Here is a 27,541-nt window from a genome sequence, read left to right on the forward strand (position 1 = left end):
CCCAGCTACAACTGGCACCTTTCATTGCCTTTCACTACTGAGACAAGTCTGGTTCCGTGCTCATTTGTGTCAATATTAAAAAATGTATGTGTGTCACTTCTGTAAAGACTGCAGATTAAACAATAAGAGACTAGGATTTTGAAAGGTAAAATCCATTCATGGATTTTATATTTAATTCTGAATTAAGAAACAAGGACAAATATAGAATACCAAGTACAAATATGCAATCCAGAACATAGTTTAGAATCTCTATAAAAAGAATTTAGAACTTTTTACATTTCTTATTTTCAGTGTGTGGATAACAAATAATTAGTTTAAAAATTGCAAAACAATCTACTCTTTTTTTTATTATTTTGTTTTAGTCTCAGATTATTTCATTTGCTCTAAAGACAAAAGAACAATCCACATCACTACAGACTGGCCAGCCTCACTTGAGGCAAGTCCTCTTGGAACGTGTTACTAGGCATGTGATGAGAAGAAGGTAACTAGGAACCGGTGGCATGGATTTCCCAGGGGTAAATCAGGCCTGACCAACCTGACTGGATTTGGCGTGAGAAGAGAGCAGTGGATGTCATCCATCTTGATTTTAACGAGGTTTCAACATTGTGTCCACAATATTCTTGTGTCCAAGCTAGGACATTACAGTCTGGATAGGAGAGCAACAAGATGGGTGAAAAAATAGTTGGATGATTGAACTCAGAGCATAGTGTCTAGTGGACGTACTAATGGGTTCATCCTGGGATCTGTTCTGTTTAACATCTTTACCAACGACCTGAGGAGGCAGCAGAGTGCTCGCTCATAAAGTTTGCAGATAATGACAAAGTGGAAGTTGGAGGTGCATCAATTAATATGCTTAAGTGCAGGACTGCTGTCCAGAGGGACCTGAACAGGCCGGAGAAATATGCCAACATGAACCTTATGAAACTCGGCAAGGACAAACACAAAGTCCTGCACGAGGGAAGGAAGAACTCCTTGCAATGACATGGGCTGCAGACAGACTAATCGGGAAACAGCTCTGCAGAGGAAGGCCTGGGGATCTTGGTTCAGCAAGCTGAACATGCACTAGCAGCATGCACTGGCAGCAAAACAAACTGTGTTAACAGGAACACTGGCTACACGCCTGTAGGTCTAGGGAAGTGATTATCCCCGTTTATTCAGCACTTGTTAGACAACATCTGGAATACTGTCTGGTTTACTCCCCTATTACAAAACAGTTTTCAATAAACTAGAGTGAGTTCAACAGATAACTGGAGCACTTGTCCTCTGAGGAAAGGCTGAAGAAACTGGTCTTCTTCAGCCTGAAGAAGAGAAGGCTTATGTGAGACCTAGTGGCAGCCTACCAGTGCCTGCACTGGGTTCATCAACGATATAGAGCTAGGCTCTTCACCGTGGCACTAGGCAGTAGGACAAGTGACAACGGGCATCAAGTTGAAACAAGGGAGGTTCTGACTGGGTATTAGGAGAAAAATTTTCAGCAATGAAGATAGAACTGCATTGGAACAGGCTGTACAGTGAGGCTGTTGCAGTCTACATCCTCAAATGTTTCCAAGACCAGAATGGAAAAAGCTCTGAAAAGTGTGATCTGATACGACCTGACCTGTTTTGAGCCGGAGGTTGGACTGGATGATCTTCCTTCCAATCTGAAACATTCTGTGATCCTTGATTGTATTTTTATGATTGTTAGTTCAAAAGATGTAAGGTTAATGAAATAAACTTGATAGTATTGTTCCTGGAAAAAATCACACAAACCTGGTACTGCTACACACATGAAATGGTTTGAACACTCGAGAACCAGTGGTGGAAATTGTTATTCCCTACTTTTCCTTTCTGTCAGTGCCTTTCTGACACACAGCATTGTTCAGGCTGTATTTTTCTGAAGATCCCTATAGACAAGACATGCCAAGGACAGTTTTTAGCTGAACAACCAATTAACAGGGAATCCACAGAAGAATTCTTTGTGACGAGACACCTCTTCTACAAATGTTAAACATGCCTTTTTTGCTGATTCATAAGGCTCATTAAATGGAAATATTCTGAAATAGTCCAAAGAATGCTATGCATTCCTACTGCACAGTGCTGAACTACTTAGCAGAAAAATACAAATTAGAATATGCACCATCAACATCGTTCAGTGCCTTTATTCAGAGATTGCATTTTCTTTCAAGTGTGACATTCGACTTGTTTCATTCCAGCTCAGCATAGCAATTTACTTTGAAGTGCTGATTTGGAGAGTTTGTTCAGCTATTTCTCAGAGTAGAAGATAAATAAAAACTTTCTCAGAAACATCTGCCAGTGACTATACTGATTGTTAAATTGTCATTTGTTTCTCTGTCTCTTGTTTAATATTTCTAAAGAATAAACACGTTAAAACTCTATGGGCAGTCACTCTGGAAGGCACACAAATCCCATCCGTCATTTGCATTTAGATATTTCTAATTTGGCAGTTGCATTAAACACTTTGCTAAAGGAGACTACATATTTTTTTTACATGCTGGTATGGCCTTTGGAAGTCCCCAGGCATTTTAGAAAAAAAAAAGTGTGTGTATCCACTTTTACATGAAGTTCTTGCATTTTGAAGAAAACAGTCATTTACCGGCCTTTCAGGTTTATGATTAGTTGGCTCAGAAACCTACGTGTTATCATCCATTCTGCGATTGATTGGCTTTTACAGAGTTACTGCAGCAGTAACTGGGACTGCACATCGACACAGGGAAGATTGTTTCTACATGGTCCGAGAAATTGACAATCCACCACCAAAAAAGTGCCTGTAGTACAAAAACAGAGCTGTGAAGAGGCTTCTTCCTTTCTTGTTTTCTAAGGGTGATAATCTGCCATATATGCATATGTGCTTTTTTTTAACAGAGTAATGTAGCACTTCAGAGAAAATTATTTGTTTACTTAAAGCCTGTTCATGTTTCCCAGACAATCTTATAAACGTTTTTACAAGAAACTTCAAATAACACCAAAACAGGCAATAATTTGTGGAGAAATTAAAGTAAAAGTATTACAGCACAATAGAAAAAAGTTTGCAATGATATAATTATTGATGAGCAAGTGTGTCTTTGAGAGGCATGTGTCTTGAGGAAAAGATATGCTTTGCTTCTTCATTTATGACAACCGCACCTTCATCATTACCAAATAGTAAATTATATTCTGTAATACTTTTTCTGTGACATTTTTCTTCCTGGGTATTGATTCTGGCTTAATTACAGAATTCAAGTTAACTGTACACAACTTCTAGGACTTCTGAAGAAGGCATGACATTGCTGTATTACCTTGACATTGTCAGATCTTGAAATAACATTTCGGCACCCAAGACTGATCTAATATATTTGGAAAAATCAAAGGAAAATGTCACATTTTTACTCCCTGGGAGTGATATACAGTGGTGAACAATATCTATTACACTTTTAGGCCCCTGTTCATGAAAATCACAGGTGTGTTACTAATTTTTTAGCAACATAACAATAACAATTGCTCATTAAAAAGACATTTTCTACCTTCTGTACTCTGAAACAGTGAATAAAACGCTGAGATCGTGCTGAAACACAACATTCTTGTGTGCTGGTTTTGGCTGGGATAGTTCATTTCTTTCATAATAGGTGATACAGGGCTGTGTTTGGATCTGCGCTGGAAACAGTGTTGGTAACTCAGGGATGGTTTAGTCACTGCTGAGCAGTGCTGACACAGAGCCATGGCGTGTTCTGCTCCTCACCCCACCAGCGAGTGGGATGGCGGGGCTCAAGGAGCTGGGAGGGGACACATCCAGGACAGCTGACCCCAACCAACCACAGAATAACAAGATTTCATTGGTTAAATTTTGTAGTGTGATGCAAAATGGATTGGAGTCATCAAGGCACTAGGTGATTTTGCTGCCATTCAGAACAATTCCAGCTGGCTGCAGAAATAAGCAAACAAGAGTCTCCTGAAGTTCGGCAAAGTAAAATGCAAGTCGTGCATCTGGAGATGCAGCAGTACTGGCTGGAAAGCAGTTTTGCAGGGAAGTGGAAGAAGAGCCAGCAATGTGCTCTGGCAAAAGCAGCCAGCAGCATCCTGGTCTGCATTAGAACCAGTATCACCAGCAGGTTGAGGGAGGTGATCCTTCTGTACTAAGCAACGGTGAGACCTCCATCCTCTGTCCAGGTCTGGGCTCACCAGTACATGGACATATTGGACCAAGTCCATCAAGGGACCATGTGTATCATTAAGGAACTAAGGCTTTTGACCTGTGAGAGAAGAGGTCTGCCTCTGGTCTTTCTGAGAGGAGAGCAAGGAGTGCCTTAAGAAGAGAAGGCTGAGAGCAATCATACCAATGTGCACAAAATCCTTACGGGAGGGAGTAAATAAGACAGAGACAGAGCCAGACCCTTCTCAGTGGTAGCCAGTGAAGGGAAAAGAGGCAATGGACACAAATTAAAATACAGAAATTCCAATTCTGCATCAGAAAAAACCTCCACTGGAACAGTTGAGTCCCCATCCTTGGAGAAATACAAATCCCACTGGCACTGGGCAGCCTGCTTACTGAGCAACCTGCTATACTTGACTTTGCTTTGAGGAGCTGGACAGAGCAATCTTTGGAGGCCCTTTTCAAACACAGCTAGTCTGTGATTCTGCAGAAAGCACAAGGCAGGCCAAAAAGACTTTTATGAGCTATATGTAAAAGGCATAAAAATGAAGAATAAATCTCTCTTCAAACCCATCATGAGCAGGAAGCCAGGTCAATACACAGCTAAGTTGTAAAAAGAGTGCCCAGGGAATTTTAAGCCACAGCAGAAAAAAAAAAAAAAAAGTTTTTTGCATTCAGGTAGATCACGGAAGAGTTAAAATTCCTGCAAAAGAATATTGTTGGGAAACTCAGCAGAGGATATATCTAAAACTGAAGTCTTTGCAAGAAAAGAGTAGGAAACACACTGACTAAGTGAATGACAACAAATCATCACAACCAAACTGTATTCACCCACGAGTTCTGAAGGATTCAACAATGAAAGAGCTGAAGTATGTGCTATATCAGGGAAATGTGAGCATGGTTTCTGTAAAGCCATATCTAACAAACCTACTGGTTTTCTTTAAAGGAATCAATGAGAACTTGGATAAAAGAAGAATGCTTGATATAAGCTGCATGGAAAGCTTCATTGTGAGGAATGGATTGAACATTTCAGCCTGGCGAAAAAAGGGAGGGGGAACACGATGTGATAGGAAACTTTAAAATCACAAATGTTATTGTGAGCAAGGAACAGCTGCTTACTCTGTCTTCCAGTAGAGCAACCACCAAAGGAGAGTCGCAGTTAGCATGTTCAGAAGGGCAAGCTGAAAGTGAAAGTCTTTCACAAAAAGTTATTTGAATAAGCTAAGTAAATCTGCAGAAGGATGCTGAGCATGGTAAAATTCCCATGGATTAAAAAAACAAAGCAAGAAATTCAAGGGTGAAAAACTAAGCACAAGCAGATACACTCCTGGCTCAAGCATTTCCTGAGATGGAAATTGTTGCAGAGTAAAAGAATATTCCCAGTAAGTGCCACATTTATGTTCCTAATCTATTATTACACTCTTCCCAAAGTACTGATTGCTGATTGTTGTCAAATACACCAGATTTTTGATCTGGCACAGTGCAGTCATTCTCATGGATAGGTGCATGTTGTTCTCACAGGTGCCTCTGGAAGTTGCCACACATGAAAAAACTGTGACAAAATCCAGACCTTGCTATCTAAAAAAGTAGTATTAAACCAGAAATGTAAAGCAAATAAATCAAATAAATTTACCCTTATGGGAAGACGAGAAGGTGCAAGGACTTCTTGTGTCTCAGAAATACGTTCATGCTCCTGAATGCTGCCATTGCCACTGACATCCCCTGAAGCCTGTGCAAAACCCAATCATGATAGCAAGTTCATAAAAGTCAGGAAAAAAACCCTATGATCTTCAAGGAATTGGCTACTTCAATGCAGAAAACCTTTTTTTTTTTTTTAGTCGGTGAAGCCTCAGTGTCATTATGATGTTAACTCATTTCAGTACTTACAGCATTTCATAAAAATGACCCTTCAGAAAAATAGAACTCATAGTTCATTGTCTTAAAGATGTTACAGACAAAAGAAAATTACATTTTTTGAAAAACCGCAGTTTTACGGGCCGTGTGGTAAAAAAAAGAGAATTCCCCACACAGATAGTTTTAAGTACGACACTATGTTCCCAAGAAAAAATACTACATTTAGTCTTATGAAAATATCTAATGGCAAATGACTTTGAAATATCTGAGGCACTGAGGTTAGATAAGGAAGTGTTTATAGGAATACTCACGTAAGGATCATCATCTTCACAATGGTCTTCGGTAGCCCTTGGGTCAGATTTGATTGTCAGATGTTGAATTGAGCCCTACATGAGACAACAAAAACAGTTCAAGGAAGTAATATTTTATGTAGCATGTGTGAAGCGGGGGTGGAGGGGTGGGAATTAAACAAATCAACAAAAATATCCAGATTTTGTTCTGATTTGCTCAGAAAATGACCTGAAGCATAAAATTTTATGATAACAAACGCAGCTTAAAAATGTTAGTATGTTAAATGGTTTCCTTTTGCAAAATGTAGAAAAAAAATGAAACTACCAGAATACAACTGTCATGTCCCAGTGACAATACAGTTGCTCTACTGTATTGTTAGTGCCCTGACTTAGGGGCCTAGTTCTGGATTGTGTCCTAGAGCCTGTAAAGCACTGTCTGCTTTTTCTAGTTAAGTAGTGCATTGCAGCTCCAAAAATGGCTTGTGAAAGCTCCTAAAAATGGAAACAATGGATGGGAAGGAAATACAACTAAGTGATGAAGTGGGTCAAGGAGAAACCAGCTTAGAACTTTTCAAAGCAGAAAGAAAGAAGATGGGTTTTCTGATAACATGTTTTTTCTTTCAGAGTTGCAAATTATATTTCTCACTCTGACATGCTGGAGGAGCAGAAACAATTTCATTTTAAAGATTTAAGTCTTGGTTTTTTAGATTACAAAGGCTCAAAGCGTTTTAAGAAGCACATGGGACACATTTCCTTGTGATGAGATGTCACATAGTTAGGTATGATGCAAATGTAGGACAAGATAGGTGTTCAAATCAAGAGTCATCTTATCTAATACACAACCTGCCTCTTCCAGTTCTGCTGACTATATATTTTGTTTCCCTGCCTTTATATTTTCTGTAGAAAAGAGCCTGAAGAAGCTGACAGGTTTAGTCTTTATCTCTACACAGACACAGAATATTTCTCAGACCACTGACTTCATTCCAAGGAGCTAGAAAGTTTACAGAATGCAACGATAGCTTGGTTGTGTTCTGTCTGCTGAGTGCTACAACAGACACACACCAGATCTGCTCACTCAGGGGTATGGAAAGCCTGGGTCTTGGCAAGAAAAACTGCATTGGCTGTTGAGATGAGAAAAAGCAGTATGCTTTGCTGTTACTTAATGCCACCAGAAATGCAAACTCCAGAGGAGGACATTCTACCATTTGTATACACTGCTATGCCTGGCTTTCGGCTCCCTCTTTCCTCTCTGCAGCGGCCCTCTCTCCCAGTCCTAGAAGCATGGAAGTACTTTTGAAGCAATATTTCTGGTGGCTTCTAGAATATTGCAGAAAGGAACAAAATCTGAGATTATATTTTAAAAGAACCTCTAATTTCTGTGCCTTCAAAGACCATGAAACTCATGCAGTTGCTGCCACCTGAGTTTTCAGACAATCTGAGACTGACAGCTCAGTGAACTGAACCATCCTATTTCTCTCAACTCTTAATAATGGTAAACTCAGAGATTGGAAGATATCAGACTAACTGAACAACTCACTGAAAAACTGTACATGAAAGGAGGCACAACCAGACACTTAAGTAGTCTCTGGGAAGTGGTGCTTTGTATTAACAGTATGAATGAATCCCATCTGGAGACCACATTTTTCTCCTCTTGCTCTAATCTGTGGCCCTGGGTGGTGAAGGAAGCAAAACGGACAGCCCTAATGTTTCCCAAGTGTTGCTGCTAGCCAATTATTCCAACCAGGAAAGTCATGGCCAAGTCTGCCATGGCAAGGATGGGAGGTAGGAGGTATTGTAGCCTCAGTCTGGGTCTTGTGCCTGCTGCTGCCTTCCCTGTTAAAGCTGGTTTGCAGAATATGGCACCATCACTGAGTCAGCTATATTTGGTTGTTGTCTGGTTTCTACTTTTCTTTACAAGCACCGGGGCTAGAATTTCCTTCTGTTTCCGTAAATTCTGATGGTAGTTATGTCCTTTTGCGCCTGGCAACCAGAGTCTTAGACACACGAATTCCCATTAGCCGGAACAAACCAACATCTGACGTCCATTCAATCATTTGTACAGTCTGCTGTGAATAGTTTCTATTTTAGGCAATCAATGTAAACAGTTCTTGTCGTACAAACAGAGCTTGAGGAGGAATAAACCATTTAGGTTTTCTACCCAAAAGCAACTGTGTCGTATGATGCGTGAAGAAATAAAGGCACAAGACCTAGTGTATATGTTACAATCCACAGTTCCGAAGCAACCACAACATTGGCTGAAATGTATGTACTTGATATAGCATACAGAACAGCAGATTTCAGTGGAAATGCCTTAGACTGTAACCCACCAGACATTCCTGTCACCATATTTACAGACTGATAGGTGATAATCTCAGCAACTGATCTTCACATATGTGTTTTCCAGGTAGGGTACCAAAGTGGTCTCATTTTCTTGAATGTTTCTAATTCCTACTTACTAACCAGGCATCCCCAACACTCCAGTCATCCCATCTGTCTAAGAAAGGTAACACCAGCAGGCAGTTTTCTTACATACCCCTTTCCACCACTTATTTGCTGCTAGTCAATATATTCCTGTAATTCTAGATGCTTAGGCTAGTCAGATAAATGATAAAAGTGCATTATCCTTGGTGCTTACCAGACTGAGCTCACAACCTGCCAGTACATTTGAACTTTGGAAAGAACATATTTTTTCCCTAAAGCAAAGGATGCACTCAGTTTTGTGCTGCTGCTTTACTGATTTAGGGGAAGAGATATTAATCTCACAAAATACAGTAGAAGTTTTGAAGCACAAGGGAAGTACAAAACAAGACAAAAAGTGTAAGATTCCCCTTTCAGGTTGACAATGAGTCGATCTCACACATATTGACAGCTTTCACATTTCCATTTGGAAGCTCAATGGCTGAGAATTCCAGCTGGGATGCAGCAGAAAGGATGCTTGCACTCAAGCTAAGAAGGCTTGGGAGCCTCATAGTAATGGTTTCGGTCCATTCTATTTTTCTAAAGCACCTGGTAAGCTTCAAATAATTTATAAATTGTCGACATACAGCTTTATATTCAGCTATCTTTTATCTTTGATGAGACCATTCTCTTCCTTACGTTGAATGTGAAGTAAACATATGTAGCTAATAAGAGTTTAAAATATTGACTTTCTACTAAGGTATTATTCTCCGAAGTTAAAAAAACAGATAGTCTGAAATCTGCCCTTCATAAAAAGGGCCATATAAAGTTACGTGATATATTTACTTAGAAATTCCTAATATTCAAACTGAACATTGAGCTTAATATCTAGACCATTAATAAACTCCTGAGGTTCTAGGAACATCTGCATTTTAAGCCAGAGTTTATATTTCTGCACTGCCTGAACCCCATACAGGTATGGGAAATACAAGCTATATAATTGTAACCTCATTTGGGATATAATGGTTGTAAGCAGAATTTCTTGGGTAGAGAGTACATGCATAAAACACTGGGGTGTGTGAATTTATCAGACAGTACTTACTGTGAACTTTTCCAATCCTGTGGCTCCTGCATTACCGACAAATACCCCAGAGCCAGATTCAAACACCAAGGCTCGAGCCGACCTTTGAAACTGAACTCTCTGATACTCTTCACAGTCCATGAACAGAGCAACATCATTTCCCTGGACAGTCATTGTAAACCTGTTCCACCTGTTAGTCATCACTGGCACTTTAAACGAAGCAGCCTCCCGGGAGATGTGGGACCCAGGCTCTGTGTAGTACATAATTATTCTCTGAGTGCTGTCTTCAACTGGTGAAAGTCTCATTCCCAGGTAAATAGTTTTCTGGAAGGCATCTGTTATTGCGAATAGCACTCCTCCATGATCACTGTTCGGTTTCACTGTAACGACGATAGCAAAATCTCTGTAGAAAGGCACTGGTACCACAGCACTGGTTAATCGACCGATGTTAGCGTCTGGACCAAAGCTGTAAGCGGGAAACCCTCCATAGCCAGTGACAAAGTAGACGGAAGGAGGAAGAGGAACTCCTATTAACTCCGTGAGGTCAAGATGTCCTTTTGAGCCTCGTTCTGTAAAGCGTGTGAGAAAAAACATGTTATTTTTTGTTGAGGTGCACAGCCCACTTAATTGAAATGATTTAAGAAAGGCCTTAAAAACTGTGATGCACTGTTATAACACCAGTAACATACTCCTAATACTTTAGGCCCCAGCTCAGTTAGTGCTTAAACACATCTAGCTAAGCACACGTGTCATTCTTTGTCCTTGGACTAAATGAGGTTACTCACATATTAAAGAAAGGCCCATGCAAACATTTGGTGAAAATGAGCAGTAACAAGTAGTTCCTGCGATGTGTACTTTACTTCAGCTGTCCATAAACTATGAAGAAAAGTGCTAAATGTGCTTGCAGAGTGGATTCAGTGAAGACTGAGCAACCTTCTGTTTTCTCAAATAAACGGAGATCCTTTATCCTCACAATCCTAGAAAGCAAGAGTTCTCTACAAATGGCATAACACAGTTTCACAAGTACAGGATGAAAATTACAGTGGATTTGCTTTAGCCCTTGCAGTTACCTGCTTCTACAACAGACTTTAGATTTTATTTATGCCCTTATTCTCAGATTTATTGCCTTAGTTGCACCATGTAGATAATAAATACTCTTCAGCAATCAAAGTTTGATTTTGAAATGAGAGTATTTTTGCTTTTGCAAACACACAGAATTAAGTGTCTCTGCCAAACACTCCCAGAGAGTCAGCTCCTTCCTGGCAATGAAGGAGAAATGACAACCGCTACACCCAAACTAACTAGAGCCTTGGGAAGGCATACTCTAGCAGTATACCTGAAACAAAACTAATTCTATTTTAGTGTTTTACTTTCCAGTTAAGTCTCTTCTAAGTAACTGCACTTTCTGAAATCAGCAGCATGTTTTTCCAGACAGTGACTGCTCCCAGCAGTGACAGCCCTTGATGCTTGTAGTTAATACCAAGGAATGGTATGCAGAAAGGCTCTTGCTTATACTTGCTCCTAGAGAAGCCAACGTCACGGCTCAATCTTGTGCCCCATGTTGAAGCAATGTAAGTAAAAGTGTCATAACAAAGTAAAAAGGTCACAACTGCGGGCAGGAGCGAACCGGACAGGTGACCCAAATCTGACCCACAGAGCGTTCCACCCCATAGACGTCATGGTCAGTGTAAAGCTGAGGGATCACCAGGGTCTCTCTCTTCTTCGATGGCCAACATCTGAGGAGGACTCTGTCTGTCCTTCTGTCGTTGATCCCGATCCGTGCATCCCTGAATCCAGTGCCTGAGCCCAGCTCCTGCATCCTGTCCCTGTCTGCTGCCCAGTCCAGCCTGGGACTGCCCCAGTGCCAGCCCTGCAGCACCAGGGTGACGTATTGCCATCAGGGTGGGGGGAGTTGGGTTCAGTATTCATTCTGTATATATTTGTATATATTTCATTATTTTCTTATTCTTATTATTACTTTTCTTTTATTGCTTCATTAAAGCTGTTTTAGTTTTCTTTTCCAAACCGTAAAGTCTCTCTCCCTTGTTCTCTCTCCTTTCCCCTTCTGGGAGGGGAGACCATCTCTGTCTCAGTGGCGCAGTGCACAGCCTACGTTTTCTCTACTCTGCATTCAGAGAAATGCTGTAGCTGTAATACCACGTTATTGGAGGAATCCCATGAGTTAGGGCTCTAGAAGTTAGGGGGGTCCAAGAGAGCTGGTTAATATTCAAGTACCACTTCCCTCCAAGCTCAAGATCATGCATCCCTATGAGTAAGAAATCAAGCAAAGGAGACAGAAGACCTCATGGATAAGGAAGGAGCTTCTGTAAAAACTCAGATGGAAGAAGGAAGTTTACAGCATGTGGAAAAAAGAGACTGGCTGCTTCGGAGGTCTATAGGAGTATTGTCAGAGTATGCAGGGAAGAAACGAGGAAGGCTAAGGACCACTTGGGATTAAATCTGGCAAGTGATGTCAAGGACAACGAGAAGGGCTTCTTCAAGTTCATCAGTAGCAAAAGGAAGACTAGGGAAAACATGGGCCTGCTGCTGAATGAGGTGGATACCCTGGTGATGGAAGTTATGGAGAAGGCCTTCTTTGCTTCACTCAGGGGAAATCATGCTTGACCAAGCTGATGGACTTCTGTGATGGCATGATTGGCTGGGTAGATGAGGCTAGTGCAGTGGATGTGGTTTACCTTGACTTCACCAAGGCATTTGACACTGTCTCCCATCACATCCTCATAGGTAAGCTTAGGAATTATGGGTTAGACGAATGGGCTGTGAGATGGATTGAGAACTGGCTGAAGGACAGAGCTCAGAGAGTTGTGATCAGCGGTGCTGAGTCTGGTTGGAGGCCCGTGGCTAGTGGTGTTCCTCAGGAATCAGCACTGGGTCCGGTCTTGTTCAACATATTCATCAGCGACCTGGATGAAGGGACGGAGTGCACCCTCAGCCAGTTTGCTAAGGACACAAAACTGGGAGGAATGGTTGACACGCCAGAAGGCCATGCTGCCGTTCAGCGAGACCTGGACAGGCTGGAGAGCTGGGCAGAGGAACCTCATGAGGTTCAATGAGGGCAAGTGCAGGGTCCTGCACTTGGGGAGCAATAACCCCATGCACCAGTACAGGCTGGGGGTTGGCCTGCTGGAGAGCAGCTCTGTGGAGAAGGACCTGGGAGATGTGGTGGACAGAAAGTTGATCATGAGCCAGACATGTGCCTTTGTGGCCAAGAAGGCCAAGGGCTTTCTGGGGTGTATGAAGAAGAGTGTGGCCATCAGGTTGAGGGAGGTTCTCCTCCCCCTCTTCTCTGCCCTGGTGAGGCCACATCTGGAGTGCTGCGTCCAGTGCTGGGTCCCCCACTTCAAGAAGGACAGGGAACTACCGGAGAGAGTCCAACAGAGGACTGTGAAGATGATGAGGGGGCTGGAGCATCTCTCCTGTGAGGAAAGGCTGAGAGACCCGGGGCTCTTGATCCTGGAGAGGAGAAGGCTGAGGGAGGACCTTCTCAATGTTTATAAATATCTACAGGGTGGGTGTCGAGAGGATGGGGCCAGGCTCTTCTCAGTGGTGCCCAGTGACAGGACAAGGGGCAACAGGCACAAACTGGAAGTTTTGCCTCAAGATGATGAAAAACTTCTTTCCATTAAGGGTAGCAGAACACCGGAACAGGCTGCCCAGAGAGGTTGTGGAGTCTCCTTCCCTGGGGATACTCAAAACTCACCTGAATGCGGTCCTGTGTGACCTGCTGTAGGTGATTCTGCTTTAGCAGGGAGGTTGGACTAGATGATCTCCAGAGGCCCCTTCCAACCCCTACCACCTGGTTATTTTATACTGGATGCCATTGTGAGAAGCGGTAAGAAAATGCCTTCTTCCCTACTGCCAAAGTGTATTTATTTTGCAGTTAACAAGAAATATTTATATCAGTAACATAAAGCAGACAAGGATTTCCACATCTACAAAATAAAAGTTAAACAAGTACAGCAAAGGGAAAAATCAGGGATTATGTTTTAACAGAGTCCCAGATGTGCTACCTGAAGTTGAAGAGGCTAGACTCATTACTGCTCTCAGGAAAACCAGCATTTGCTCTTCTTATCAAGCTTGAGCACATTTCTGGCTGCCGTTGATACACTATTGGAAAACATGGGTAGAATATGTTGGTATTAAAGGCTGGAACATTTTCTTCCAGGTTCCAAAGGAAACCTCAGAAGCTCTTTTTAGCGGTGTTGCACTCGCAAAAGCAAGGCTGCAGTCAGTAGGAGCTGCCGTGCTTGCTGACACGCAAAATGATCCTCTTGTGCAAACCGGTTTCCAACACTTTCTGACAGCTCCCACTTTTATGACATTATCATTCCGCCCTCTACTGGGCAAAAATGTGCGTGGTTCATGTCCATAAATAAGTTAATGGAATATGCACCCATGTTGCACAAAATAGTCTTCCTTTTTCCCCACCATATCTTGTTTGAGAAACTTTACTTCATTACAGTGCTTTCAAGGTAATCAGCAAAGAATAATTTGTCTCCCATACAAGTTATTTTTTCAGTTTTTCTGGTCTAATGCTGGACTATTTTCTTACTGTTTTGTTAGCTACTTGATAGATCTTCAACATCAGTTTTTGTGCATGTGGCTTTTTGTATATAAGCCCAAGGCCTTTTGATATGTACTTTTACTAAATAAATTGTTCTCCTTTAATGGCAAAAATCTGTGTTTAAAACACATCAGTTTCTTTGAGCCACAGCAGCACCTACAATCACAGCAGCACAAGGTAAAACCAACCTCTCTCACTGCAGGGTGATGCAATTCGTGTTTCCTGTGCTGACACTCAGTACATCACAATGAGGAGCCGCCTTTGCTGGATGTTGAATTAAATTACCAAATCTGACCTGCTCAGGTTATCTGCAGAAAATTATACCAAGTTCTCCAGGAACATGAGACAGATGAGTAGTGCCTTCTTTCTCAGAAACGCCTGGTTGGGGGAGGAATGGTTCAGCTCTGGAAGGCGACAGGGATGTTTTCAAGATAAAGGCTGCAGACCAGGGACATTCTCAAGGCCATACAGTCAGCTGTAACCTTGGACAAACAGCAGCAGCAGGAGGAGGGAAGGAGAGAAGGAGGATTATCTGGAAGAGAGGCACAAAGGTGTGGGATGCTATGCTGGTACCTGTGTCAGGAAGAGTATGGAAATAGGCTGGATGGAAGGGAACAGAATTCTGGGTGGAATTAGAGAGACAAATGCAGCAGATCTCGAGCTGATGAAGGGTGGTTGGAGGCTCAGAAGGGTCAGGGCTTGGGATAAGCAGGAGCTCATCTGAAAAGGGATTCAGCAGAGGGTGGTAGAACAAAACCTTATACGAAAGTATAAATTTGATCTACTTTATTATTTCTTTAGAAATAGAGAATCCTGTCCCAGCTACTTTCCTGTGACAAAGTCAGCACTGCAAAGGGCTTTGTGCAGTTCTTGCACTCAGAATGATGCCAAGCTGCTATCGCATCCAGCCTTGTTCAGGGAGGGCAGGTATGTGTATGAGAGGGAAAGAACAGGCTCCTAGGACATTCACCCTCCTAAAGATAACTGGACAAAGTTAACCTGTACAAGAATTACAGAGTCTATATTGAATATTGCAGCTGTTCGATAGTGTGCACCCACGGCAAGGCTGGACGCTGGCGTTATGGAATGAAATTTGTGTGTGGTGTGAATATACCAGTTATGATATGGGCAATATCATTGCTGGTGAGAGGCACAAGCAGCATTTAATGGCTGCAGGGGAGCAGGAGCTTTGCCTTTGACCGCTAGGCAGCAACACAGCACTTCATAAACCACATTGGTGCTTTGGTTTAGGAAGGGAGAACAGTGAGTCACCAGTGTCGGTGTTTGCTGTGTGTGCTCTTTTACAGCCTCTGAGTTAGCGTATGTTTTAATTTACGTTGCGTTCATAATGAAACAGACGTGAATTATCACCCTGCCCTTTTCCTTTCACAATGACCTTGGAAATCAGACAAAATACATTAAACTGAGACTGCTGTGTATTTTCACAGGGAAAAAAATTACATCGCTGTTCTTGTTTTCTCTTTCTGTCTCTCTTTTTTAATCTTGAATTTTAAGGGAGAAAATTCTTGCAAGGCCATCACCAACAATCTCATTGCCAAAATATGTATTTCTAAGATGATGAAGACAATTCTCTTAAAGTACTGGGAGAGATGTCTGACATTTTCCTAGATTTAAGAGTTGTGCGTGCCAGCAGCGAGTCTCTGCCCAAATGTGGAAAAACGGACACCTATTTAAAGACACTGACATAGTCTGGCACACTGACCTCAATATAAGTTCTCATCCCATATAAAGAGATTTAATGGGAAGCAAGGATAGAAAACACTTAATCAGCAGCTCCTGCAGTTGCTCCTGCTGTCTTTGCTAGCCCCCATCTCCACTACAAGGTCCTGTCCTTGGAGCCGCGGTGTGAGGATACGAGCAGATGGGAATTGTGGGTTACAATTTGCTCTATGAAACTTAGAAATCTTCACCCAGAAATGCTCCTTCCCTCCTCAAACCTACCACACCATATCTCTTAGCTCCATCAAATGATCTGAAACACTACCATCTCCCTATATTTCCCCTGAGTAGTTTAGCACGCCTTTCTGCTTTTCCTCTGACACTGTGACTGACGCAGGATTCTCTCTCCTGTCAGAAAATCCCGCTTCGGACGATCACTTGCATAGTCAGTGCTGCTGTAAGAAGCCAGCTGTCATGCTCCCTGCTCATACCACTTCAACAGTGTCTGTTCCATCGCAGCATTGAGTCAGACTCTGATCACCTAGAGGGGGCTTGCCTTCAGGCCAAATTTGTACGCTGTGTGCAGGTTGGTCTTGCAAGCAGAGCCTCAAGCCTACCCAAGAACACCCAAGGGCAAGCATTATCCCAAATGTAGCTGGAAAGGCCTCCTGAAGGGAGTCTTTGAGTGGGACATGAGAGAAACAAATAGCTAGGATATTTGTGTAGCTTCCTCAGTCTGGCATGGTCTCTGTGAGATGGAGGCTGATGCATCTATAGGACATCATCAGAGCTTTAGGCAATACTTTATGAGACCTTCCACTAATCTGAGAATGGAAAGTCACTTAGTTCCAGGTCAGGTTAGATCAGAAAATCAAAAATATTGCAATAACTGGGGTTTGGGGTTTTGGAGTTTTTTTGGTAGTTGAAATTAAGGGCTATGGATCTATTAAGACAATGAAAACAAAAGGATTTTTTTTTTTTGCATCCTCGACTCTTACACAGCACATTGAGACCTGGTGGGCTATATTCCTCTCAGATGACTAAGCTATCCATTCTTTTATGTTAAGCAACAGAAACTGAGACTTTGTTACTAAAGTTTTACTTTCAAGTCCTTAGGAGGACTTTTGTTCTCTTCCAGGAGCATCCCTTTCATAAATGTTTTTCAGTTTATATACCTGAGTTTTATTATTGCTTCTTAACCTTCTAAGTATGTTCTCCTATATTCTCTACCCTATTGGATTTAGGAGCTAGTAGGTTTGATATTATAAAGGGTCAGGATTCAGAGGAGCTGAAAAATTATTGTGAGGCAGATGATATGGGAACTGTAAAATCTAAAAATATGTCTTTTATTGGACATCAATATTTCTTACAGTTAAATGCTTTTATAGCATGAATGCACCAGTAAAAATGTAGAAAAAAAATATTGAGCCAATGTAATCCTACTTCTTCCATCTTTTCCCAATAATTTCATTTCCCAAGAGCTACATCGCACTACTTTTATATCTTCATGTAAATCACATCTGCTTTTATTATGCTCATGTTTTTTCATTTCCCCAGTGAATGTACTGAATGGATTAAACAAAATATCTTAAAAATGTCATTTCTGGTACAAAAAGTTCTAAGTTAAAATCCTGGCTAAAGTCCTAAGTGAAAGACCTTCTTGTTTTAAACTGACTCATTACTATAAATGATCACATCCCACAGCACACTGCTAATGGCAGCCTAGAGCCAGACAAAGATCGCACAGTCACAAACAGTATAGGCGAGTACAATTTGCTAAAGCACACTCTGCTGCTGTGGCAAATTCAGCCAGGGACAAGTAGGACCAGATCCACCAAAAGCTGGTTTAGATACACTTCTCTCAAAAACCTCGAACAACCTTGTTGATTACACCGTATTTTTTCTCTATTTGTGACAACGTTAGTTTTCTAAATGCTGACCAACTTCACCTGCTATAGCTTTCACACCGAAACTTCAAAGCCTAAGAAAACTTGTGCTGTTCAAGGGCTACTTTTCACCTCAGGACAGATTTCTTTGAGTAACTGTCCCTAACAACAGATCACAAGCACAGAAGCAAAAGCAGTTTCACCTTGCTTAAAAGTCAGTTGGGGTTTTGTCAATTTAGTCTAACGTTCTTCTGACACATGAGACTAAACTTGGAAAACACCTCTGTACAGAAGTCTTTCAGCTCTGTACGAGGGGAACCATCCACTATAATCTGGCTGCTTTTAGCATTACTCCAGCGGAAGGAAAAGTCAACTGGCCACCTGAATAAGAAACTCATTTTGACTGGAATTTTGTCTCGCGATTGGATTCTGTTGTTGGGAAAGGGTAGGTACTCACTAAAGCTTTTCCAGAGTTTAAAATATCTTATGAAACTTAGCTGGTTCTCCAAATAGTCCCTCTGTTACTGGAAACATGAATAGCATTTCCCACCCTTATTCTGTTTCTCTTCCATGAGAGTTTGAAGAACGTGATGGCCGTCAGGCCTCTGTGTCTTAGTCAAATTTGGTGCATACAAGCTCAGACTCAAAAAACTCAGAAATTGTTGCACAGACACATTCTGCAATTATATATGCCTTGTTTCCTTGTGAAACCAGGTTAAACTCAATGCATCAGTGTAATACATGCCTACAACTCTTCTCTTGAATGCAAATACAGGAGGCTCTTTCTTTTGCTTTTACTGCTCACAAACCACAGATTTCCCACTGTGGACCTCACACATGATCCTATGCAACTGTAAACTAAGTAAATCTGATTTTAGCTACAGAATTTCATAAATATTTTTCAAAACATGTATTAAGGGAATTGTTAACTTCATTAGGAAGAACAGACAGGTTTTCATTAGAAGAAAAATGAAATAAAAAATAAGTCTACTTGAACTTAGAATAAAGCACATTAACGGGATGCTGGATAGAGGTACTCCAGACTTGGCACCCCATTCATATAGGTGGAGTAAACTGGTGTAGCAACTTTCACCTGGCTTCAGATGCACACAGCCACAGAGGATATATTATCCATGTTCCAGGGACTTTCTTCACAACGAGAAACACTACCAGTCCAGAACAAATCCTCAGGTATAGTTGTATGCTGGCCTCACTGCTAGCTCTGTCAGATAGCTCCAGAAAGTCGAACATACTCATGACAACTTCTACAAACAAGATTTAGCATATTTTTTTGGTTTTAATAGCATATTTTTATTTTTTTTTAATCCCACACTTTTAGCTGAAATACTGCCATGGAACACTAATAAACTGCTGATCTTTTCCAAAAAGGCTCTATGCAGAAAGTGACCATGCTGTCAGATGTATTATTCCATGTAGCTGAAAACCAGGAGTCTTTCCCCATTGTGTAGCTGCATTTGCAGGCACACATGCCCCCTCTCACTCCATCCTTACCTGCCCCCACCCCATGACCCAAAATGAAGTCTCACACAGTGGCTTGAGAAACTTGAGAGAGCTCAGAAAAACTTCACTGATTCAAAGCTACATTTCCCTTGTGCTATTTCAAAGGAAGTATGACAGGAGCAGTATGACAACATTAGAACAGTCACATGGATCAGATATTTCATCAATGCAGTTCACTCTTTTAATTGGACTGTAACACCTAAACAAGATTTTATATGTATACCAAAGCTTATCTGGCTATGACAATGCTGATCACTGCCTGGCAACGAATTGGATAGACTAGATTGTCAGGTAGATCACAATCAACAGTAAGATCACTGACTCGAAGTGAAACAGTAAATATATTTTCCAGCTTGCTAAGACTCATTTTAACAGCTCTACTATCATGTTTAATTATTGAACGAATTCTTTTGTCTCTGCAACTTATTGCCCTCAAGAGCAGATCTCCACTGCTTGCATACACCTAGAATAACTGAACTGTCTGTTAGATTTTATTCAAGATTTAAAGTTGAATGACCAAAGGGGGAAAAAGGATTTTTTTTGTGTTTTTTTTTTTTTTTCTTCACACAAAGAATATATTATGTTTTACATGTGCATGGCCAAAAATAACTTAATTTCCTCCAGAGTATGTAAAGAATAACAGAAGTCTTATTTTTGGTGGATATTATTTTTTTAGTTCACTCAAATATTATTTCACTCAAGAGCTGGAAAAAAGACAAAAAGATAAAGGTAGTATACAGCACTTATTCTGAAGTCTTAATGCTTGATGTATGTTTGAGAATCTTAAACAGGTAAATCTCAACTGCATGTAAGTCCCAAACTTGAAGAATACAGCTGATTTGCATCTGTATCCAATATTTATAAATCCATTTAAAGCATGTTGGCATGTTGGCTTTCCGCTTTTAAAGAGTTAGTTGACAAAAAATGTTGTCCTTTTAGCTTAAACTTCAAAGGTAACTTTCTCAAGGCTATTATTGTTGTGACAAGAACAAGGAAAAGTAATGTCCTTAGAAGTTACTGCATTTTTGTTAATGCTCATTTGAACTGAATATTCAGAAAGTCAAAAAAAAATAAATCCACGTAATAAAACCACAAGGTTATTGGTATTTTTTGTCTTTGAATGTAGGTTTTGCTCTTCATTTTCACTGTCTGAACCCTCATTTGTATTGTAAGACACCATTTTCACCAATTTCACTGGTGATAAGCACAGACGAGTGTAATAACACATGTTTTAATTATGTTTGAACTAAAGCATGCACTTTGATATTTCAGGACCTCAGCAGAAGTCTTCAGGTAGTGGAAATCACAGCACCATGCACACTAAAGGCTAAGCTTTCCAAGTGCCGAGCAGTGAGTTCTCCAGATCCTTACAGTTGTCTGCTCTCGCCGCCTTTTTCTTCCACCACCAGCTGGAATTACTTTCCTCCTCCACCATGCCATATATAGTTGAACATGACTTCAGCTTTGTTCTGATTTTCTGTAGCAGCTTCTTGCCAGAGACACTGGACAAACTTGTGCCATGCCATGCACTGAGTTCCGGCTTCAGGGGGCATTTTTCAAACTTTATTTTTTTTAAAAAAATATTATAGGTAGTGCTGCAGCCCCATTCCCTGAGAACACGCCACAGCTTAGTCTTGTTCTGTGGCATACGCTGTGCAAACTACTGCCAGACCTGTGAACAGTAATGAGCTTGTACCAACAGGCATCAGTCTTCAGTCTCTTCTGAATGTCTTGTCATTCATGTCCACAAAAATGTCGCAGTAATCTTCTGAACATCTACTTTCTCTCTCTCTCGTCCCTACTTGCATTTGCACAGCTATCAAGGGAATGTAAAGAAAACAGGGCCTAGATGTTTGCTCTCTTACCAGTCTTTGGAAAGAGTATTAAGCTTATATGGGAATTTCTGTCTGATTTACAAACTGTCCTGGTGATCAAATAGTAATTGAACCCATGTACACTTTTCTGAGCATGCACCAATCAGCATGACTGCTCTGGAATCAACAGGTATGATCTATTCTTCTGGCCAAGGTATTGGAGAAGTAAGTGTATTCCATAACTGAGTAGATGACCCTCCTTGCACTTGCAAATGCATGCACGCAAACAACATGTGATTGTGAAGGGAGGATATAGCTTCACTTCTACATAAGAAACCTAGAAGGTGGTGCACCGGCATGCAGTCTTGCTAGAGCGGTTTATCTTGATAAATCCATTCATTGGAAACCTCACTGCCAAACCACAACTTATCCCGTGGAAAAATACATCTTAAGAGAAGACCAGGTACCAGAAAATTAACAAGAGAGAAATAAGTGGAAAAATCCAAAGCTGTCTCAGTCAGTCCTCCTTCAAAGTTAGTGGTTCAATAGACAAACATGGGTTGCTTAGAAAACAGAGTAGGTGCAGCTCCCTACACCACAGTTTTACCGTGGGTAGCTTCACTGGTTTTCCACTGGCATCCAGAAAGTCATGGAAGTCCTGTCAACAAGAAACTCAACATGTTCAGGTTCATCCCCTGAAAGCCGAATGTTGGGGCTTCCGGTGGCACTCAGCAAGCTTTGATCTTTTTAGATGCTGCTCTATATGCAAAATGCAGCAGTAATAAAGAACACTGAAGTAACAGCAGAACCATATTGTAATAGGTTAAACCTGAAACAGTTCCAAAAACAGAGGAGGAAAGATTGTTTTTAAATAGGTTTCTTGGTTCTCGAAAGTTCTGCAGTTGTTAGAAAAACAAGGTAGTGTAACTGCTTTTCAGAGGGGGTGAATTGTGGTAGTTCTGCTGCTTTCAGCACAGCTGTGACAATTTTATGTAACATAGCAGCTACCCCCAATACCCAAACTGAGACTCCACAAATGTAGATACATACAGTTGATGGTAAAACCAAACTTGTATTCCTTAGTTATTTCCTCACCCTCTTGTTGAAATGCTAAATATGTTCCATAGAAATATAAATTACAATTTTACATGATCATTGCAGCTGGAAGTAGAATGTATAACCAGAATATTGACATTTATAATGCAGAGATTGAAAGCATCAATTTCCCCACACCCTCCCCAAGAACTTTTCCATAAAAGTTAACTTCCTTGTGAGCCAGGTCAGTTCCCAGTGGTCTATCTGGCAGCTGCATCGCTTGCTTTGGAATAACACCAAGGAACTTGCTGATACAGCCTGTGGGGTCCTATGTAGGGGGTTTTTATGTTATTTTAAAGTAAGGAAAATAATCACCAAATTATTTCGGCTTATAGAATGCAACTTCAGGACTTCAGATTCAACAGGGCAAGACATTGATCTTGGATCTGACAGGATGTCTCCTTCTGCAACTGAAATTTTGTAGTTCTGTTACATGACCGCAGAGACAAACTCACATAGATGTTAATGTATTTGGTCACACTCTCATATCTGGTATGTGAACATCTGCAGTGACCTGAAGTGGCACAGAGAACACTGATAAGCAAGAAAACAAAGACAGGTTTTTAAAGAACAGTGAGTAGGTATCTAAAGGTGTGTCCCTGCAGAGGGGCCTGTTTGATCTGAAAGGGAACCAACAGCAAGATACACGTTCTGACTTGGAGGGAAAACAGTGTTCAGAAGAAATACCAGCAATACCGCCACTGCCTTTATACTTCTGTTCTGCTTTGTAACTTTTAGTGCTTAGTAGTAACTGCTATTAATTACTAAAAGTAACAGCTACTTAGTAATAGAGTTCGTGGCAGCCGCCTGTTAATAACAATCTACTTGTGAAACAGTGTTGTGCTTGAATGACAACATAAGACATGTAGTTTAAAAAGGGTGGGTGTGTTCACTGCTGTCCCTCCTTTTGTGCCTTTTCCTTGACTTCCTAAGTGCTTTTTGAGAAAGCGGTGCCCTGATCCATCAGTTTGGTCATAGTGGCAGAGACTTCGTATTGTGGCAAAGATGCACTTGTAAGCAAGGGAAGAATAATTTGTAACGAACCAGACAGAGCTTCTTTATATATACAGAAATATTTTCATATGTATATGTATACACAGACACACAGATACAAGTTTTCCACAGGAAATGTGGCTGGAGAAAAGACAGCTTGGGTACTTTGAAGCCTCATATTTCTGTAGCTATTAGAGGCAACTTTCTCGAAGGAGTGCCAGGGACCTGACACACAGGACCTTATTATTATATTCTTATAAATGTATATAAATACCAGAAGGGAGAGTACAAAGAGGATGGAGCCAGGCTCTTTTCAGTAGTGCCCAGTGACAGGAAAAGAGGCAACAGGCACAAACTGGAGCACAGGAAACTCTCTGAGCATGAGGAACCCTTTAGCAGCGTGAGTAAGGACTGGCACAGGTTACTCAGGGAGTTTGCAGAGTCTCCATCCTTGGAGATACTCAAAAACTGTCCAGACATGATTCTAGGCAACAGGCTGTAGGTGGCCCTGGTTGATCAGGGGAGTTGGAGGAGCTGATCTCCAGAGATTCCTCCTAACCTGAACGTTTCTGTGCTTCTGTGATTCTCTGGTTCTGCGACCAAGAGATAGGGTTAGAACAGATGGTCAAGCCTACCTTTATAGTTCCTTCGCCCTTTACCCCCATCCAGAACCAATTCTAACAGTTTAACAATTGTAGAACCGTTGTGCAAGTGTCTTGATAAACAAAGGGAACAGAAAGTGTCCAAGTATGACATTTTGCAGGAGAGGAAGTTAAATTCTTGAGAGATATAAAAGGTGAAAAGGGATCCAGATAGTCCACATATTAATATATATTAAAAATAATCTGTATCTATATCTATTAAAAAGGATCAATGAATAGATTCTATGACACTTATTTTTCTCATTTTTTTCTTATCCTTTTATTTCAAAATATTTTTCATAGTGAAGAGAGCCACTGATGGACTTCCCACTTGGAAGTCCCATTTTATTTTCAACAAAACATGCTGCTGAGGAGAAATAGTCTAAAACCCAAGGACTGAATAACTCTTGCCAGAAGGCTCAGGTAGTTAACCATGACAGCAGGGTGATGCACCGAAAGTCTACAAGCCTGTACTCTGCTCTCGATCAAAGCTGCTGAGATACATGTGAATATATATATCTATGTATATCTATATCTACCTATATGTACCTATACACACATACACACTTTTTTAAAATTTATTTAACTTATCCAGTTGTGACTTTACAATGATAAAGATTTTCTTTCTGGGACTACAGGATCCAAAATGCACAAGTATAACAAATTCATTCAAATTACGCAACCACTCTGGAATGCCCATAAACATTAAAACAGTATGTGGTAACAGATTTTTTTTTCTGAACAAGAGCTGCTCAGTCTACTTTTGAAGCAGTTGGTGAAGTGTTTGCTAACAGCAGGACCTTATGCTGCTTGATCCAGCTTTGCCTATGTGGCAGCTACAGATATTTCAGACTGAAGATTGCATATTTATTGCTTATTTATTTCCATTAAGACAAGTCTGAAATAAGCACTTGCATTTGTACTTAGTCCAGTAGTGGGACAGAATGAAAATACAAGCTGGCATGTTGCTGCACCCACATACAAGCACCAGGGAGATGTGGAACACTTCAGGTACGAATGGCTGTGGTTTATTCTTCAGAAGAAAAACAAACAGTGGACACAAGGCAGAAGAACAGTATGCTGAAAAGTGAGGAAAAAAAGCACACACCCTCCACAGACAACTGGAAAAATAACATACTTCCCTTCGGAAATGAAAATCTGTTTTACTGATGGGTCATTAACTGCTAACATGACTGCAACATTTACTTACCATAGCCACTCATGGAATCAACTAACTGTGCCATTTTTGAGTGAAACGGAGACTTCATACAGGCCAGAGAAATTCAGTTCATCAGGGATTGCAAATGCCCTGTGAACTCTGATTAGTTTCATGCGCTCATTTTGTGTTTGTTTTACAATTTTTTGAATTAGCCTTTTTTAACTCATGAAAGGAACACAATGAAATTGTTATGATACGCAAGTAATTCTTTCAAGAGATGCATTGATGCACATTATCTCATTGTAAAATAAAATGTGAAACCATGACAAATGTCTTTCGATTATAATTCTGGGATAGTTTAACAGTGCAATAAATTGACATTTCAGGGTTTCTGGAATTGCATAAAAATATTATCAGCGCCTACTCTTAAGGCAGCATTTTCTAGTTAACTTTGTACTGACTGCCTGTACAGTCTGCTGGGAATCGTTTGTCTCCTCACTGGTACAATAAAGCCAATATGGTAGAATTGAGCCTTGAGCATTAAGTTGAAATTTGTGTATTCATGGACTGCCCATTTATAATACTTTGAGCTGGATCAGATGTAGGCCAGATCTGAACCAGTGAACATCCTGCCTGACTGATACCAAATAAATACTTTTAAATGACTGGATAATGCACGGATGAGCTATTAATGACTGTGGAACCACATTTTTTTGTGGTTCATAATTACTGAAGCAGAACACATTTTTTAAAAAAATCTATTCAAAAATCTTTGCTGTTGTTCAGCACATCTTAAAATATGGTCCCAGGACTTTATTTGATGATTTCTCGCCGTGTTTTAAATACGTACTTCCATAAATTGGACAGCGCTTGGAAAACACATTATTCTACTTCAAAAGATATCGATCACACTAGATATCTAATGGTTGTTCCGTGACGCAACCGAATAGATTGGATTTTGACAAGTTTTAAGCCAGTTTGGTGACCTTCCTTTAATCCACATGTGTAAAATTGTCTACAGATGTCTCGCTCCTATGTTACAAACAGTTTGAAGCAGAGAAAATGACCTGCTACCGACTCCATACATAAAGTTTCCGGACTGACTCTTCTTTTATACGTTAGAGTGTATCAGTGAAGGCTTCCTAGTCTGTAAATACTTCAGCCATTTTTTTCTATGACGGAAAATGAATACAATAAGAGAAAGATGCTTTCTCGGCATCCTGAAAAACAAAAGCAGAATATACTGTTTGGGAGAAATAAACAGCAATTGCCTCTTTCATTAGTCACTCTGCATGACTCATGTAATTATTCACTTCGGTATGAGTAACTGTGTGATATATCTTTGTCATTTTTTCTGTGGATGTAGGAATATTCCAATATTTGTAACTCTGATTTTTAAAACATATATCAATGTTTTGTATGTAGGGGCACTGTAGGACCCAACTTGTGACTTCCCTGCAACAAAAGCAGCCAGAGGGAAGAAGACAAAGGAAAGGGAGGGGCAAAGGCCCTCCCTAGCCTTCCTCTTAGGGTGTCTCAAACACTTGCATGTACCCAGGAAACAAAAACTGTAGTCACAGGGTGGGTGACGTGCAATCTTGATAATGTAGGCCTTGTGTTCAACAACTAGTAAGGCCAACATGTGCTTATCTCGTGCGCAAAGGATGTGGATGGAGGAGGGAGCCCTGTGAAGACGGAGGTTCTGCTTTGGCTCAACTTGTTTCGTCCTGATGAATGGACCTTTGCATATGTTAATGAAGACTAGCACTTGTCCACCCACCCAACACATGCCATGCACCACTTGGGGAAGGGAGAATCCTGAGACGAAGTGGTGTGGGGGTCGCACCAATACAGTGAGTATAAAAAGGGAGAGAAGGGGGGGGGGGGGGGGGGGTGGTAGAGAAATATCGAGAAGAACTAAGACCACCACCACCGCCCAGAAGAGCATTCCTAGGAACCAGAGACACCCCCTCTTGGCTGTACCAACGCTGGAACCTGGAGTGGTGATCTCTCTCTCTCTTTTTCCTCTCTCTCTCTCTCTCTCTCGTTTTACTTTTGGGCACTACTGAACACTTTTGCTGAAGTTGTTATTTTGCTTGGGAAAGCCCTTTTGCTGAAGTTGTTGCTGGTTTTCCTTGGGAGAACTCTCTCACCAAAGTTGTTGTTGTTTTTTGTTTGGGACAATTCTTTTGCGTTGTAAGTAAATTTGTGATTTAAACGAGCCTCCAGAACGGTTGCTGTTATTCCGGATTACCGCACAGAGTGCTTTAAATGATCACCTTCCCCCAGCCCCCAGGCACAGTAAAAAAAAAAAGCAATGCCAGAGATGTGTATTTGTTTATCTTTATTTCCAAAGCATATTTTGATATCACTTCACAGTCTGTTTGTTTAATATCATAATTATCTTTCATTTACACAA

At 40.9% G+C, this 27,541-nt stretch overlaps 1 protein-coding gene across 1 annotated transcript in view; it reads right to left on the minus strand.

Annotated features, from left to right (window-relative positions):
* Positions 1 to 27,541, minus strand: part of LOC104346162 (collagen alpha-1(XV) chain) — a 149,223-nt gene that overhangs the window by 81,193 nt on the left and 40,489 nt on the right. Inside the window, exons 4-6 of the mRNA XM_086472481.1 lie at positions 9,770 to 10,317; positions 6,292 to 6,366; positions 5,760 to 5,855 (exon numbers count right to left, since the gene is read on the minus strand). Coding sequence (XP_086328607.1) covers positions 5,760 to 5,855; positions 6,292 to 6,366; positions 9,770 to 10,317 — 719 coding nt within the window. The remainder of the gene's footprint in view (positions 1 to 5,759; positions 5,856 to 6,291; positions 6,367 to 9,769; positions 10,318 to 27,541) is intronic.

This window comes from Leptosomus discolor, chromosome 13 (assembly GCF_034619465.1).
Source record: "Leptosomus discolor isolate bLepDis1 chromosome 13, bLepDis1.hap2, whole genome shotgun sequence".
Lineage (NCBI taxonomy): Eukaryota > Metazoa > Chordata > Aves > Leptosomiformes > Leptosomidae > Leptosomus > Leptosomus discolor.